This window comes from Equus quagga, chromosome 6, assembly GCF_021613505.1.
Source record: "Equus quagga isolate Etosha38 chromosome 6, UCLA_HA_Equagga_1.0, whole genome shotgun sequence".
Classification (NCBI taxonomy): domain Eukaryota; kingdom Metazoa; phylum Chordata; class Mammalia; order Perissodactyla; family Equidae; genus Equus; species Equus quagga.
Genome location: NC_060272.1, coordinates 119703156 through 119717888, shown reverse-complemented (window position 1 = coordinate 119717888; position 14733 = coordinate 119703156). Strand labels below are relative to the sequence as shown.

Here is a 14733-nt window from a genome sequence, read left to right as displayed (position 1 = left end):
GTGCTGAGATGCCCATCTCACCATCCTATTGCTGTCAGTGTTATAGGCCACGTTCTAGCGGCTGGTTTCCTTCACACTCTTTTCTGCCTTTTCTTTCGCAAGCAACAAATGTGATTCCCTTCACGTGGACAGATATGGTTCCCTTGCCCTCCTTGCTCATTGGGCTTCGAGTTGCTACGTCACCTGTTGTTATTCAGCTTTTTACTACCCGTATTCCTTCTCTTCCACCATCTTTAGCTTCCTTTTGGGTATGTTCTGTCTAGTTCTTGTCCCTCTGTCCCATTCGTCATCCCAGGAAGTGGGTAAGAAACAATCTAGACATTGCCACAGCAGCAAGAATGTGGGAGCGTTGTCAGACATGAACAGTTCCAATTCTGACTACATAAAAATAAAGGGATAATTAAAGAATATGATTGTATTTATGTATACCTGGTTTCACAAGAGATGAGGTAAAGAATCATCACATCTGTCACAAGCAGTTGTTTGACGGTTTGGGGCTGATACCTGAAAACAGATGTGTGCATACAGAGAGGTTGCATCTAAAAAGGCAGATCCATAAAATGCAATGGTATATTTTCACTGTGTGGATGGAATATGGTTTACACCCAACTTTGCAAACACAGAGCCACCTGTGTTCTGTTTCCTGAGCAAATATTAGAGAATGCTAGCTGCTTATTCTACTGCTTTACCCCAGGGAAGGAGTAGAGGTTACAGAAAAATTAATTGGCTGATATAATTCATCAATTTACTGCAAGATTACACACACGCACACACAAATATATTATGTATAAAGCCACCATGAACATGTGTTTAATATTTATGAAGGAATTTAGTTCATTTAAAAAGTCCAGTGTCAATGTCATATATATAACAATGTCATTTGTAGTGTCGTATATATAACAGACTGCTGTTCTTAAAATACTAGGAAAAAAATATATTTCACTGAAGCCAATCCCCAGAAGTCATAAAAAATTTTTCCTGCTATCTACACAAAATTCGATTTCTTACTGAAGCACTCCATCCTTAATCTAACCAGAGTGTAGCTAACAAAATCCAGAATAGGCAGGTTTTTGCAGAAACATAAAGATGAGGTGATTTTTCTCCCCAAGGCATAATTTTGTATTGGTGTGTTAAAATAGCTTTGGGTAAAATTTTAGGCACATGAAAAAAGACTATATAGAGAATATATAATAGAAATATAAAATAGAAGAATATTTATTATTGTGTTTTAAGCTAGATCCTTCATCTTGCACACAAAAACCATCAATTAGTTGAGTCATGTGTGATTTCCAGTGGCCACCCAAGTTAATGGGCCATGGAGGCATTCTGCAAAATCACAGGAATATCTCTGGAGTCTAATTAATTTCTTGAAGTTTATTGGGAGAGTGTTGTTATGGCCAAGAAAAATATTTTTAACCTGCTCACAATGTTGCTTAAAACAATCTGGAATTTCCAGATGAACAAGAATGAAGTTTCTGTTCTAGAACTGAAGTAAAAATACAGAAACGGTGCTTCCCCACCTCCCCTCTCCCCAGACCCAAGCTGCCACTCCCACCAGCTGACTCAGAACAGCTTGCTTTCTGCCAGTGGTTTCCATTACAGCTGAGTTCTTTGGTGATCTGCACACAGGAGTCTGCCCCCTGCAGTCTACACAGGAGCAGGCAATACCTGGATCTGGGAGTTGTGGCTGCTGTCACCTGTGTGAGCCGAGGGGTCTTCCTGAGAATATGCCTCCCAGAGCCCTCTGCACCTTTCACAGCTCTTCCCAGCATGCCTCACGCATGGGACTCAGTGTTTTCTGTCTAAAATATGAGATAAGAAGTGGAAGGAAAGTTTAGAACCTGGTTTTAATTTTGGGTTTTCCCGGGAAGCCTTCCTTAATCTCCAGACAGTAGTTCTGTTGGAGAAGTGCTGTGAAATGAACTTCTGGGACTGCTCTTTCGTGGCAATGAATCCCAGCGTCTCCAAGCCTCAGTGGACCTGGACATCGTCCTTGTCCAGCCCTTTCTCCTCTAGTGTCACCTCTATAAAAATTATAGGGCTAGGCCAGACCTGGTACAAGGTTATCTTTGCCGAGTATTCTGTTTCATCAGATGTTAAAATAACCGTGTCCTATTCTGTAATGCAGGGCGCATCCTACCCCCAGTGAAATAATATATTTTAAGTGATTTCTGAAAATGGGCCGTGAAAGCTGTCTGCCACATGGCCCATGTTTGCACATCTCTATATAGTTGACGATTGCGGAATTTGACAGGATAACTCTGAATCTGATTAATTAAGAATGTGTAAAAACAAAGTTCTTGCATTACAGCTCGTTCCTTATCTTTGTGTCTTTTACTGTGGTGTTGTAGAACTTGGATCATATGGAAAACTAAAATATTATGACACAATGACTGAAGAAGGTAAGAATGATTTTAGAATTGTATGCATTGGCTTTTTTTCCTTTATGGTGTCTGTTGCTTGCCCATTTTTTTTAATCTTTTCTTTCCTCTTTGCATGACTTCAGTGACATTGTATGATTTATTATTCTTTCCGCATTTTTGTGTAGTTTTTGCCATCGTGTTTATTTGGAATTGGAGACGTGCAATACCATGGGTAATCATGTTATTCCGTTCAAACGATCCGAACCATCACAGTTGTGTAACACACTCAGAGAAATGGTGTCAGCAATGTAAGCACAAGTACACACCCCCTGTGTCAGCATTGTTTCCTCCACACGCTCACAATATATAGAAACATATCCAACTAACACTCTTCTTTTAATATGCCCTTAATTTCAGAGAGGGGTGTATGTTCTGGTGATATTCTGATTTATGCTAAGGAATGAGCGATCCAAAATAACTCCCAGACCCAAAACCAGCTAGAGACCTGTTTCTGACACAGATGGATGTAGGCTCATGTCCTCAGCTCCCACAGTCCCTACTGTCAACTCATCCAAGAGCATTACTCTGAGAGGCCAGGGTCACCGTTCCAGACAGTGGAATCTTGTATGCTGGGGTTCACACTCTGTGAGATTGGGCATATCATTTTAACCATTTCCCCTGAGTGAATGAAGTCTGGCAGTGATTTATTTTAAAATGTGTTTACTGACGAAGTCCATGCATTATCCCAGAGACCAACCTGTCCCCAGTCAGAATCACTTTTCTGAGATAAGTTCACCATGGGACGGCAATTTGAAAAGTTTGCATTTTTGTAGAGGGAGATATCCTATTGCCCTATCCCCCATCTCACCCTACCCATTCCTCCACCTTTTGAATAATAAAGAAGATTTGTAAGTTATGAAAACATTTGGGGTTTTTACATGATTTTTACCCTGATATTGACAAGAAATCAAAAGGCATCCTAGAAAGGGAATCAACTAATTTCATCCTTCAACCTGGGAGAAACTCCCAAATGTGTTGCATACCTTGTTTTCAGCTTCTAGTGTATCTGAGTTGCCTTAACTTGCCCAAATTCTTCTAGTTGCTTTGCATGCAAGAAGTGGACCATCTGACAGGCCTTGGTAAGAGGAAGCCCCTTCTCAGCCCCTCCCCACTCTGGCTTCTGCCCAGCACCTGGGCCCCTCTCTGCTGCTATCCCATGCTTTCAGTTAACCACTGTGATGTTTTCTAAAGCAGCAGGCCATGGTTAGGATCTCAGACCAGGGCCCACGTAGCCCAGGGCCCTCCCAACAACCTGGGGAAATGCAGATCCTTGGGCAATGAGAGCCCCAAGGGCAGAAAGCTACCTATGGCAATAAGTGTCCTACCACCCAGGGGATAAAAAGAGCAATCCACACCTTAAAGGAACACTCCTGTCCCAGCTCTTATTTTTATTCCATATCTTCAGACGACTTCAATTTTTACTGGTGATTGGCTTGAGAAATTAAGGCTTTGGGACTCACTGACATTATGATTTGGTGGCTCCTCCGGGCATCTCCCTAGCCCCCAGCCTTGGTTTCATGTCTTGGACGGTGGGTGGGTTTATCGGCTTCTACCTGACCTGTCACAATCCTTCGCTTTCTCTCTGCACTCCCTCCTGTCCTTCGCCTTCCCCTCGCAGCTTCCCACTGCCGGGGCAGCCTCTGCCTCCCTGTCGCCTCAGTTGCCCCATTTCTCCCTTACTCTCCTCTTTTCCTTCCTCTTTCCACATCCATTTGAGCAACTGTTGCCCTCCGAGCGCTCCCTTCCTCTTCCTCCCTACTCCAGACAATGCAAGATCCCATGAAGATGTAAAAATGCTGCTTCCAATTGATGATACCGCCTGAGAACAGCTGGGCTTTCTAGGCAAGAAAACAAAGTCTGGAATGAAAACCGTGGCTGGCCCTTAGCAAGACTATGTGGTTGTATTTGGCAGCCCTCCTGGGTCACCTTTGACGTTCCTTATCCTTCTCTTGTCTGTCCCATCCCTTCATACATATCCCTTTGTGTCCTGTCCTTAGCTGAAAATTCATCCCCATTCCGGTGATAGCTAATAATAGATAAGGCAGCATTTTAAAGCATGTGCTATGAAATACTAGCTAGTATTTCATATGCTTTCACTAGGAATTTTGCAACAAGCTAGAAGTAAAAAAGAAAGCAAGATTGATTGCATAATTAAACAAGAAGAGAGCCTCTGAGTTCAGTTAAATAGGTTTCCTTACCATGTGACTTGGGGGAGCCTTCACTATGCTGCTGTGCACTGCAGCGCGTAGTAAATCATGAAGAGGGGTGGCATTTGCAGTACTGCCCAGACTTCTTTGGTCAGAGAACCCGTTCTTCCTTGGAGCCTCTTTTGGGGACTGTTTTAGAAATGCTGGTTAAGGAATTATCCTTCATCTGGAACAGGAATCTCTGAAAGATTAAAAAGTCTTCTAAACACCTAGCAGTGCCTCTCAGGCACTCAGGGACAGGATACTCTGGAGCAGGAGGTCTCCATCTAACCACCTCCAATCATGCCCTTTGGTGGCTGCATCCATGACAAGCCAGGCCTGCCTTAATCTAATTCTGGACTCCACCTAAAAGACTCCAAGCCAGCTCGATAACCTCAGACCTGGCAACAGCCATGCATGACTTCTTCAAACTCTCAAGGGCCTCTCTCCTCCCTTGAAAATAATAATAATGACTGAGATTTATATCACTTTCACGTGGTACAATTTAAGGAAGTGTAATAAAGATAAAGCTGTTTTGGGCAATAGTGGACTTACTGGCCTTCAGGAAATATCCCCCTCCATTTAAGCATTTCTTTTCACCATTTTAGAAATGTGACCAGCTCTTGATCAGGGCTTTATTGTAATTGCCCATGTGGCTAATCATTACTTGTAACTGTTTCCAGGGAATTCTCTGGATATTGTGTGAGGTCAGCTACTTGCAATAAGGCCTGGATTTTTTCCCTAAAGTGGGTAAAATGGAACGATGGATTGTATACGCTAGCTCCAAGCCTAAGAGAAATTGCATGATAATTTTCTAAATATGGAGAATTGTCCTGCACATATTCAGTTCATTATTTTAAGCACCTACAATATGCAATTTATTCTACTAGGTGTTTTGGGGAAACACAGGATTAAAAGGTGGGCAGTTTGCCCCCATATAACTTATAGACAGGGAGAGAAATAAAACACAGCCATCACTGAGCCACAAAGAAGAAAGTGGTAAGTACCATAGATGTTCAGAAGAAGATGACAGACTATAGGAGGAGGAAAGATTGCTTTCAACTGGGGGGAAGAATTTGTAGAGAAGGTTGTCTTTGAGCTGGGCCCTAAAGGATCAGTAAATATGGGGGAGATTGGGGAAAGAGTGGTAATTCTGACCTACAAGGCTGAGAGAGGGATGACAGGATGGGTCACACCAACCTTTACTGGGTGCCTCCCACCTTCCAGGTGTAGTGCTATGGGTTCACTATATTCTATGTCACTTAATCCTTCTAATGATTACACAAGGTAAATGTTGTTGAAGATGAGAAAACCAAAGCTCAAAGAAGTATTTTATTAGATGAGGAAACTAAGACCCAGAGAAGCAAAGTAATCTGCTCTGGGATTCAGAGGTAGGAAGTTGGGATGTGGGACCTGAACTCAGCACGGCGGCATGCCCAAGCCCTGCCCTCTCAGCTCCATTGTGGTTGGCTGTACAGGTGGTATGAGGAACTGGACAGTTCAAATGGCCACATCGTGGGGAGTAGGAAAAGGCTCAATGGAGACCAGATCGTGGGAAAGGCTTGAAGCATAGACTAAGAATGAGGGAATCACAGAGTGAACAACAGTGAGCTATTGGATAAAACATAGCCCCCTACTTGAACACTTTACAGTAAAAAGTTTGTTTTAATAGAACAATATATTTATTCTCAGACACTGGACAAAATCATGACATTTTTGCAGAATTTGCCCTTCCTGTCAGAGCCCTTTCCCTCCCTCTCTCCCTCAATCTTCATGTGCCGTAGAACCTAAACTGGGGCAGCTCCCTGGATCACGTTCAACCTCCTCTCCCACTCCAAGCCAAGCAGAATTTTATCCACTCATTCATTCCCTAGCCACTCATCTGACGACTCTCAGTAGGTACCAGGCACTAGACTCTAGTGGGGCACAGGCAGAGGGATGAGTAATATGGTGGGTAGACCCGAGGTGCTGGGCAAGCTCAGTGGAAGGCATCTCGCTCAGCCTCAGGAAATGAGGACAGGCTCCTCAGAAGAGGTGATATCTCCACTGCCTCCTTCCTGCTTCCCAAGATGACCACCATCTTACCGGCCACCTGATACTAACATGTTCACTTAATAATAACAGACTGCCTGCTCTCTATGAGACATTTTGCTAGACCTGCTAGATTCCTGAGCTTCACTCCTCCCAAGGACTGTCCTTCCTTCTGTAACGAGATTTTTCCAGCGAAGCAAGCAAATGGCTCTAGAGGGAGTCTTTGGGTGACCTCAGATCCCCTTACGTGGGCAGCCATCCCTTTATCTCCTCATGGGGTGATGCTGTATATTCTTGGAAGAGCAGTCTCCAATTTTTACTTAAAGTTAATAACCCATAGTTTATTTCTTGTCTGCAGATACTGCAAATTTCATCCCCTTCTCACTCTGGAAAATTCCCAATAAATTGAACTTGGCTTCCTTACTAAAATTACTCTAAATGAAAATATAGAAAGTTAGTTCAAAAGAAAGTGAACTGTGTGATAAAACAGATGCATTAAAAAGAAAAGAGACCTTCCCACCAATGGCATCCTACAGAACTACTAATTTTTGCTGTTTGGAGATAAACATTCATACGGACACATAGGTAGGTAGGTAGACAGAAAACCTGACTAATATCTTGCAGAAAAGCAATGTATGGGGAAAGCTACCTGCATTGTATTGTCCCAAACTCATTGCCACTTAATAGAAGCCATTTCCAGAAAAATAATTTCTCCACTATTTAAAAAGTCAATCTTTGTTCATTTGTATAAGAAAAACAAGATAGAAAAAGGTGTTGTAATATCAAGAGCAAAAATTATAATGATCTTTTCCTTAATGAAATTAAGGCTGCTGTTTCATGGCAACCAACAGCCCTTTACCAAGCTGAGAAATGAATAATGTCTTCCATGAATCCTGGGGTCCTAAATTAGGCACATGGCTGAATTTTGAAAACCCCCATTATCTCAAAAAAACAAAAGCACCTTAAGGTCACATAGTCTCGCCAGTCATTTGATGTTCTTAATTGTAGTGAAATATTCTAGTTTTTTTTTCAAAAAGAAATTGAATTTTGTAATACCGTTTAATAGCATTTTCCATTGCCCAAGATGTATGCTCTGAAAACATAGTCCTAAAACAGGTCCTTAGTGTTATCTGTCACTTTCACATTATATTTTAATCCTCGCTCGAATGGGTGAGATTGTGTTACACACAGTGATATATCAGGTAGGATAGATTTGGCTCTATATAGCAGAAAATCCAGATTAACAGTGGCTTAAGTCTGATGGAAGTTTATTTCTCTCTCAAGTAAAAGAGGTCCAGAGGCAGGCTGTACTTGGCAGATATGGATGCTCCACAATAATTCAAGATCCAGGATGTTTCCATCCTGCTCCACCATCCTAGTATATGACTTTCAACTCAAGGGCACCTTGTGATCCAAGATGGCTGCTGCGATAACTCCAGCCATCACATCTCTATTTCAGGAAGGAGGAAGGGCCAAAGTGATTTTCCCCAGCTGCTTTGTCTTCTTTTTAAAGAGCCTTCCCTTTAGACCCACCCAGTAAAATCTGCCCAAAACTCAGTTACATGACTACACCTAATTTCAAGGAAGCTTGGAAATGTATGTTGTTGTGCTGGGTGATTTGCTGTCCCCAGCAATTTAGGTATTATGTCATTAGGAAATTAAAAGAGAATTGGTATTGGATGGGCCACTTGCAGTCTCTCCACAACAGAGAAATATCACTTTCCTATAACTCTGTGTTGATGGGGAAGACTAAGAACAGAGCAAGCTCTGTGAGGGATGTTAAGAGATTATGTTAAGTTTGAGATGCCTATGGGACATCCAAATGGAGAGGTAGAGAAAGCAATGGGTTTGAAGTCTGGAACTTGGGAGAGAAGTTAAGGCTATAGATGTAAATTTGAGAGTCATAAAATATAGGTGTCATTTAAAGCTATAGAACTAGATAAGAATACCTAGCTAATCAATAGAGAAGAGGAGCCAAGGACTAAGTCCTGGAGACTCCAAGGTTTGGAGTCTGGGAAGAAAGGAGAGGGCTCAGCAGAGGAGACGGGGATGGGCAGAGAACCAGGAGAGAATGGTGTCCCAGAAGCCAAGTGAAGAACATGTTCCAAAGGAGGGCAGTGAAAAGATGATAGCATCAATGAATTGAATGATGAGATCAAAGAATTGTAGTAGAAAGGTAAAGAGAGATGGACAGAACATGAGATGCTTCAAATCAGGAATTTGGAAATGGTGCAGTTATTGCTAGTGACAAGGTCTGACATCTCACCATGGGAGTGGGTGGATGAGGTGAGCTGCAGGCAAGGGTAGCTGGAAGTGAGTAGGTTAGGGCTGTGAGAAGCCACGTATTGCAGGGCTCACCCATGGAAAGTTACCAAGGATGGTGACAGGAGTAATAGTAGAGAGAAAAACAGTGAACTGGGTTCTGATCTCTTCAGGAATGAGGGAAGGGTGACTAGGAAGTCAGTTGGAGTAAAAGTGGTAGAGGTTATCGGCCTGTGCTTTAAAGGAAGGAAGAGAAATGGTCTAGAAGTAGTGAGGAAGGGGGATGGAATGTGGGGCACTTGGAGAGACAAGCAGCTGCCACTTTCAAGGGCCGCAGGAGAAAAGGGGCCTTCAAGAAATAGCCAAGTTTCAGTTGCAACAACAAGGCAAAGAGAATTTTCAGAGGAAAGGTTAAGGACATAGGAGATTTACTGGTGACAGGGGTGGGAGACCGAGTCAGGAGAGGGGTTTTAGGAGCCACGTGGTGATGAATGACCCAGAGGTTCTGCTGAAGTGAACAAGGATGTAGCGTGGGGTAGGAAAAACCTTACAATGTTTTGGAAGTTCTCTCTATAGCCTCTTTCTTGGGATTGGCCCCACGCACAATTTGCAGTGATAAGGTGGGGTCTCTCTTTCTAGGAGCAGGGAGCTCTTGGGAACCCCATAAGTCCAGCTACGGGTGGGGAAGGTTGGGGAAGGAGATCAGCCTACCTCAACTCAGAGAGAGAGAGTTCAGTCCAGCACAGGATGACCTTTGCTACAGACAAGGCCAAAGATGGAATGGCCTGCCTCAGAAGGGAGTGAGTCCCCCTTCTCTGGAGAAACTAAGGAAGATTCCATCAGAAGAGTGTCCAGATACTGGACACCTTGGTGTCCCTCCCAGTCCTATGCCCAAGATGCTGTCCTGGTGCCTTTTATTAAGTGTGAAGCAGACATTGGTTTTCAGTCTGCTTTTATAATTAAATCTTCTGAAAACTTGATCCTGCATTTTGGTTAAGCTGCCACCAAGATAGTGGTAGATAAGTTCCAGGGCATCTGAAATAAAAGGTCTGTGTATTATTTGATCCAGTGCACAGCCAAACTCTTTATTAATGTAGTTAAATATAACAAATAATACATTAGCCATTTCCTGTGGAATAGACCTTTAAAAGAACAACCAAAAAAAACTATATTCTCATTTAGTGACAAATCCAAACCTCTACCACAGTGGAAATTTTAAATGGAAAATAATTTTTAACTATTCTTTTTTTATTTTAAAAACATTACATGCACACAGGGGTAAAAAGCAAACATTACATAAGGGAAGACAATAAAAGTGAGTCTTCCTTTTACCCCAGATTCCATTCATTCTTTAGAGTTAACCACTTTTATCAGTTTTTTAACATACAGTCATGCACCGCGTAACAGCGTTTCTGTCAATGATGGACCACATATACAATGGTGGTCCCATAAGATTAGTGCCATATAGCTTAGGTGTGTAGCAAGCTATATTGTCTAGGTTTGTGTAAGTGCACTCTATGATGTTCACGCAACAATGAAATTGCCTAACACTGCATTTCTCAAGCAATGCTTGACTATATTCTCTTTTTTTCTATACGTTTTTCTATACCTGGCTTTTGTTTATTAATATATCTTGGAGATTTTTCCATAGCAGCACTTTTAGACTTTCCTCATTCTTTTTGGAAGCTGCATAGTATTCCACTGTGTGGTTCTTCCATCGTGGGTCTAATCAGTCCCCTGTTGATGGACATTTAGGATATTTCCATTTCTGTTTATCTAGTTATTGCAACACTACCTGAGCATCTTCCTTGCCCATACAATAAATTCTACTGAGTAGAAGATATATAATATAAAATATGTTTCTAGAAATAGAAATGCCAGATCCAAGGGTATACACCTTTGAAACTTTGAAAGATATTGCCAAATCGTCCTCCAAAGGAATTGCACAATTTACGCGGCCACTAACCGTGAGTGAGAGAGGCTCAAACAGCAAATTTAAATAAGTCTTTTGAACAGAGATTCAAACTGACTTCATTACGAAGCAGTCCAGCCTTTATAATGTAACTACCTTCCAATTTACTTGTTTTAGAAATCTGAATTTTTACCAAAGTTGAGTTAAAGCCAGAGTACAGTTATGAACGAAGTCTTTGTCCTCTTTAAATTAAATGACAAGGCTATTCCTCCTACACAGAATATCCATTTTCCATCACAGACCATTGATATGCCTATAGAAAGTCTTAGAAGTACACTGCAAGTTAACTTTCTATCTTTCAATTACCAAAGCGGGGAGCCCCTATTGTGCACAGACACCATTTCCAATACCATATTACGTTTCATTCATTCCAGGTTCATGGTTTAACTCATTCAGTCCAACTTTCCATAACCAGACGATTTTTCTAATGTTCTCTGTAAGGCTGAGCCTTACCCACAATCCAAATGTATTTAACTCACCGGTTATTAACCATATTACTTTTTTCGAGATGTATTCTTGTAAGTATCTCCCTGGGACTGGATCTTAGGAAGACAGCAGCTTAGTGAGTATGCAACTAACCAGCTGGTAACCAGTATCAGATCTATTGGAAAGACCAAACGAGCTGTGTGGGTAAATCCACAGTCTTCCTGAAAACCAGGACCGAGGAAGTCTTCTAATTAGAATACATCCAGCGTTCCAAACTTCATTGCATCTTATTTTCATGATCTAAACTGCCAGCAGTAAAAGCAGAAAGATTGGACCTGGCAAGTCAAGGCATATTTTGCCACATTGCATATGTGGAAGGTGTTAAGTGGCAGCAGAAGGCAAATTATGGATGCTTCTTTTTGTCAACTTCTGACATTCCTAGAGCAGAAAATGTTAAGTTGCCTTGATCAGTCAAACTTGAATACTGTTTTTATAAATTAATAATATAATTTCCCACCCCAGTGAAGCTTTCTCTTTGGAAAAAAAAAAAAAGTAGGAATCTGTGATACCAGGAGGTTGGCATGTCCAATTAAGCATGGTAAGTTTCTCTTTTGATTACATCTGAAATGAACTGAATCATCTCGTTTTAGTCATGGGCCACTAAGCCTTTGGTCGCATTTAGTTACAAACACTTAGCATGTGTCGGCACTTCTGTTGCAAACCCACGTTTCGAATGAGATTTACAGGCACCAGTTTACAATGTAAAATTGAGAATTCAAAAAAATAGAAAATAGGAACTCAAGTTAACTGACAGTTCTCAGACACCTGAAACCCAGGTGACAGGAGATGATGTATGTACATGAAATAGTGGCTGCTACTGAATAAATGTTAGCCAAATCTAAAATCTGTCACTTTACATCAAGATAAATAATTGGGGGGCTGGCCCAGTGATGCAGCAGTCAAGTTCACACGCTCCGCTTTGGTGGCCTGGGGTTCGCCAGTTCGGAACCTAGGCCAGACCTACGCACTGCTTATCAAGCCATGCTGTGGCAGGCGTCCCACGTATAAAGTAGAAGAAGATAGGCACGGATGTTAGCTCAGGGCCAGTCTTCCTCAGCAAAAAAAGGAGGATTGGTGGCAGATGTTAGCTCAGGGCTAATCTTCTTCAAAAAAAAAAAAAGATAAATAATTAGGTAATATATAGACTTATCATAAGAAAGAACTGTTTTGTTAAGTTCTGTTTTTTATATATGTCAGAGTAACCATTCAACACATATTTATTGAGCACCTATTCCTTGCCAGGTACCATGAATATATCAGAATTCTGCCCAAATGAATATATTAATGTCACAACCCATTTGCAGAGAGACATACACAAGATACGGGCTTTGAAAAACTCACTCTGAAGAGATCTTCTCCATTCATTAGGTGGTAGTAGGGCTAGATGTTGCCCAGTCTTGGGATCTGAGGCCTGCCTTAGTAAAGCTGTTCTTTATTCATTTATCTCTTAGATATCCACAGGGTGCAAGGGATGGGAACAAGAAGAAGATGTTCAAACCTTCTATCTGGCAGCCCCTTTCCTGGCTCAGAACTCTAAAGCTGAGATCAGACAAACCCCTTTGAGAATTTCTTTGTGTGAACCATTTATGTCTGTGTACATGGGATAGAAATGTTCAGAAAAATAAGTTCCTAAAATAATAAGGCAGGTGACCTAAAATGATAAAGAACATTAACTCTCAAGCAGTGTCAGCCTTAGCTAAGGTCAGCAAATTGGTCCTTTGCCCGAATCATTGTATTCTGCCATCGGATACCTGCTGCGAGTTTTTTGGTTTGTAAAATTCTAATTTTGCCTGAACTTGATTAGATTAGATTTTTTTTAAAAAAAAATAGAGTCTCAAAATAGACAAACATTAACTGTAACACTATTAGACTTTGGAAACGTAATCACAGCATTAACCAAATGAGAGTCTGGCCAGTTTCCTGCAGTGTTTCTGGTCCTTTCTTCTTTCTCTACCCAAAAAGGAAAGAAACTTTGAATAGAATTTCATACACTGAGCACTCCAAGTCTCATACACACACACACACACACACACTAACATCTCCTTCTTTGTTGTTTGTATTAATGTTATGTTCATAAACACTTACTGAGGACCAGCCTAAGAAGTAAGCACCAGAGAAGACAGATGGAAAACAGCATCCCCACCCATGAGGGGCCCACAAGCTACTTGGGGAGAGGGTCAGCATAACGCCACTGAGGCTCTGTGATAACTGCTATGATAGGATAGGTATCAGGGTGCTGTGATAGAGGAAAGTGCCAGGATGCCTCCCAGCCCAGGAGTAGGACTCAGAGAAAGCTTCCCTAAAGATGAGATACCTAAAGTGGAGTCTTAAAAATAAAAAAGAAGTGTGGAGCATTCCAAGCCATGTGAAGAGTAAATTTTAGGGATGCTGGCAATGAGATTAAAAACTGGGAGACAGATTAAGAGGCTGTAACCAACATCCAGGCTGGAAAGGTTGGATCTAAAGTGTTCAAAGGTAGAGTCAAAAGGACCTGGCAACTAATTGCATGTGGAGGAGAGGGGGATCTCTAAGATGACTGGAAAATACTGGGCATGTGAAAATCACCAATAGAAAATACAAGCAGAAAAGCAGATTCCTAGCAAGGAAGATGTGTGGAGTTTGGGGCATGTTGAGTTTAACCATCTGAGGGACTTCCAAGTGAAGATGATCAGAAGTCCATTGGATAGGAGCATCTGGGCCAGAGATCTGAATTTGGGAATCATTGACATTCAGGTCGTGGTCCCTTGGGTCTTTTGGGAGAACGTGAGCAGTGAGGAAGAGGGAGCAAGGGGGGAGACCTGAGGAATAGTGGCATTTAAGGGTGCTCTTGGGAGTCCTTGAAAATCAAAGAGGATTTCAAGGAGAGGGGTGTGGAATATCAGATGCCACTGAGAGATCTAGTCGTGTGGGGGCTAAAAGTGGCCGAGGGTAGGTTCAGTGGAGTAATGCTGACAAATGCCAGATGCAGAGTTAAGAAGTGAGCAAAGGAGCCATAAGGACATGGAGGCACCACCATAGACCAATCTTTTCAGAGGCTCAGCTGTGAGGGGAAGGCAAGAGAGGGCAGCGCCAGCAGGAAACCTGCAGCGAAGAGAAAGCTTCCCAAGTTGAGAGAGACTTGACCATGATAACATGCTAAGGGGAAAGGGAAAGACTGAAGATTAAAGATGACTGATTAGGCAAAGTTCCTGGAGAGGCAAGAAATTGGAAGAAAGGACAAAATATCGGTCTTTAAGACACCAAATTTTGAAAGACATTGGAAATCTTCCAAAATATTTACAAAAACACCCTCATATTTCCCATGATAAGGTGACCCTGCTAGGAGAGATGATAGAATCAATTCACATATGGATAGATCCATTCTTTATGGGTG

At 41.9% G+C, this 14733-nt stretch overlaps 1 protein-coding gene across 3 annotated transcripts in view; it reads left to right on the top strand.

Annotated features, from left to right (window-relative positions):
- The window catches only part of SLC24A2 (solute carrier family 24 member 2), a 245396-nt gene that overhangs the window by 171158 nt on the left and 59505 nt on the right, over positions 1–14733 (top strand). For 2 of the 3 annotated variants that reach the window (XM_046663745.1, XM_046663744.1), the window contains one exon: positions 2352–2402. The exons of the other annotated variant lie outside the window; for it this stretch is intronic. In XM_046663745.1, the coding sequence (XP_046519701.1) occupies positions 2352–2402 (51 nt within the window). The remainder of the gene's footprint in view (positions 1–2351; positions 2403–14733) is intronic. 3 annotated transcript variants of the gene reach the window in all.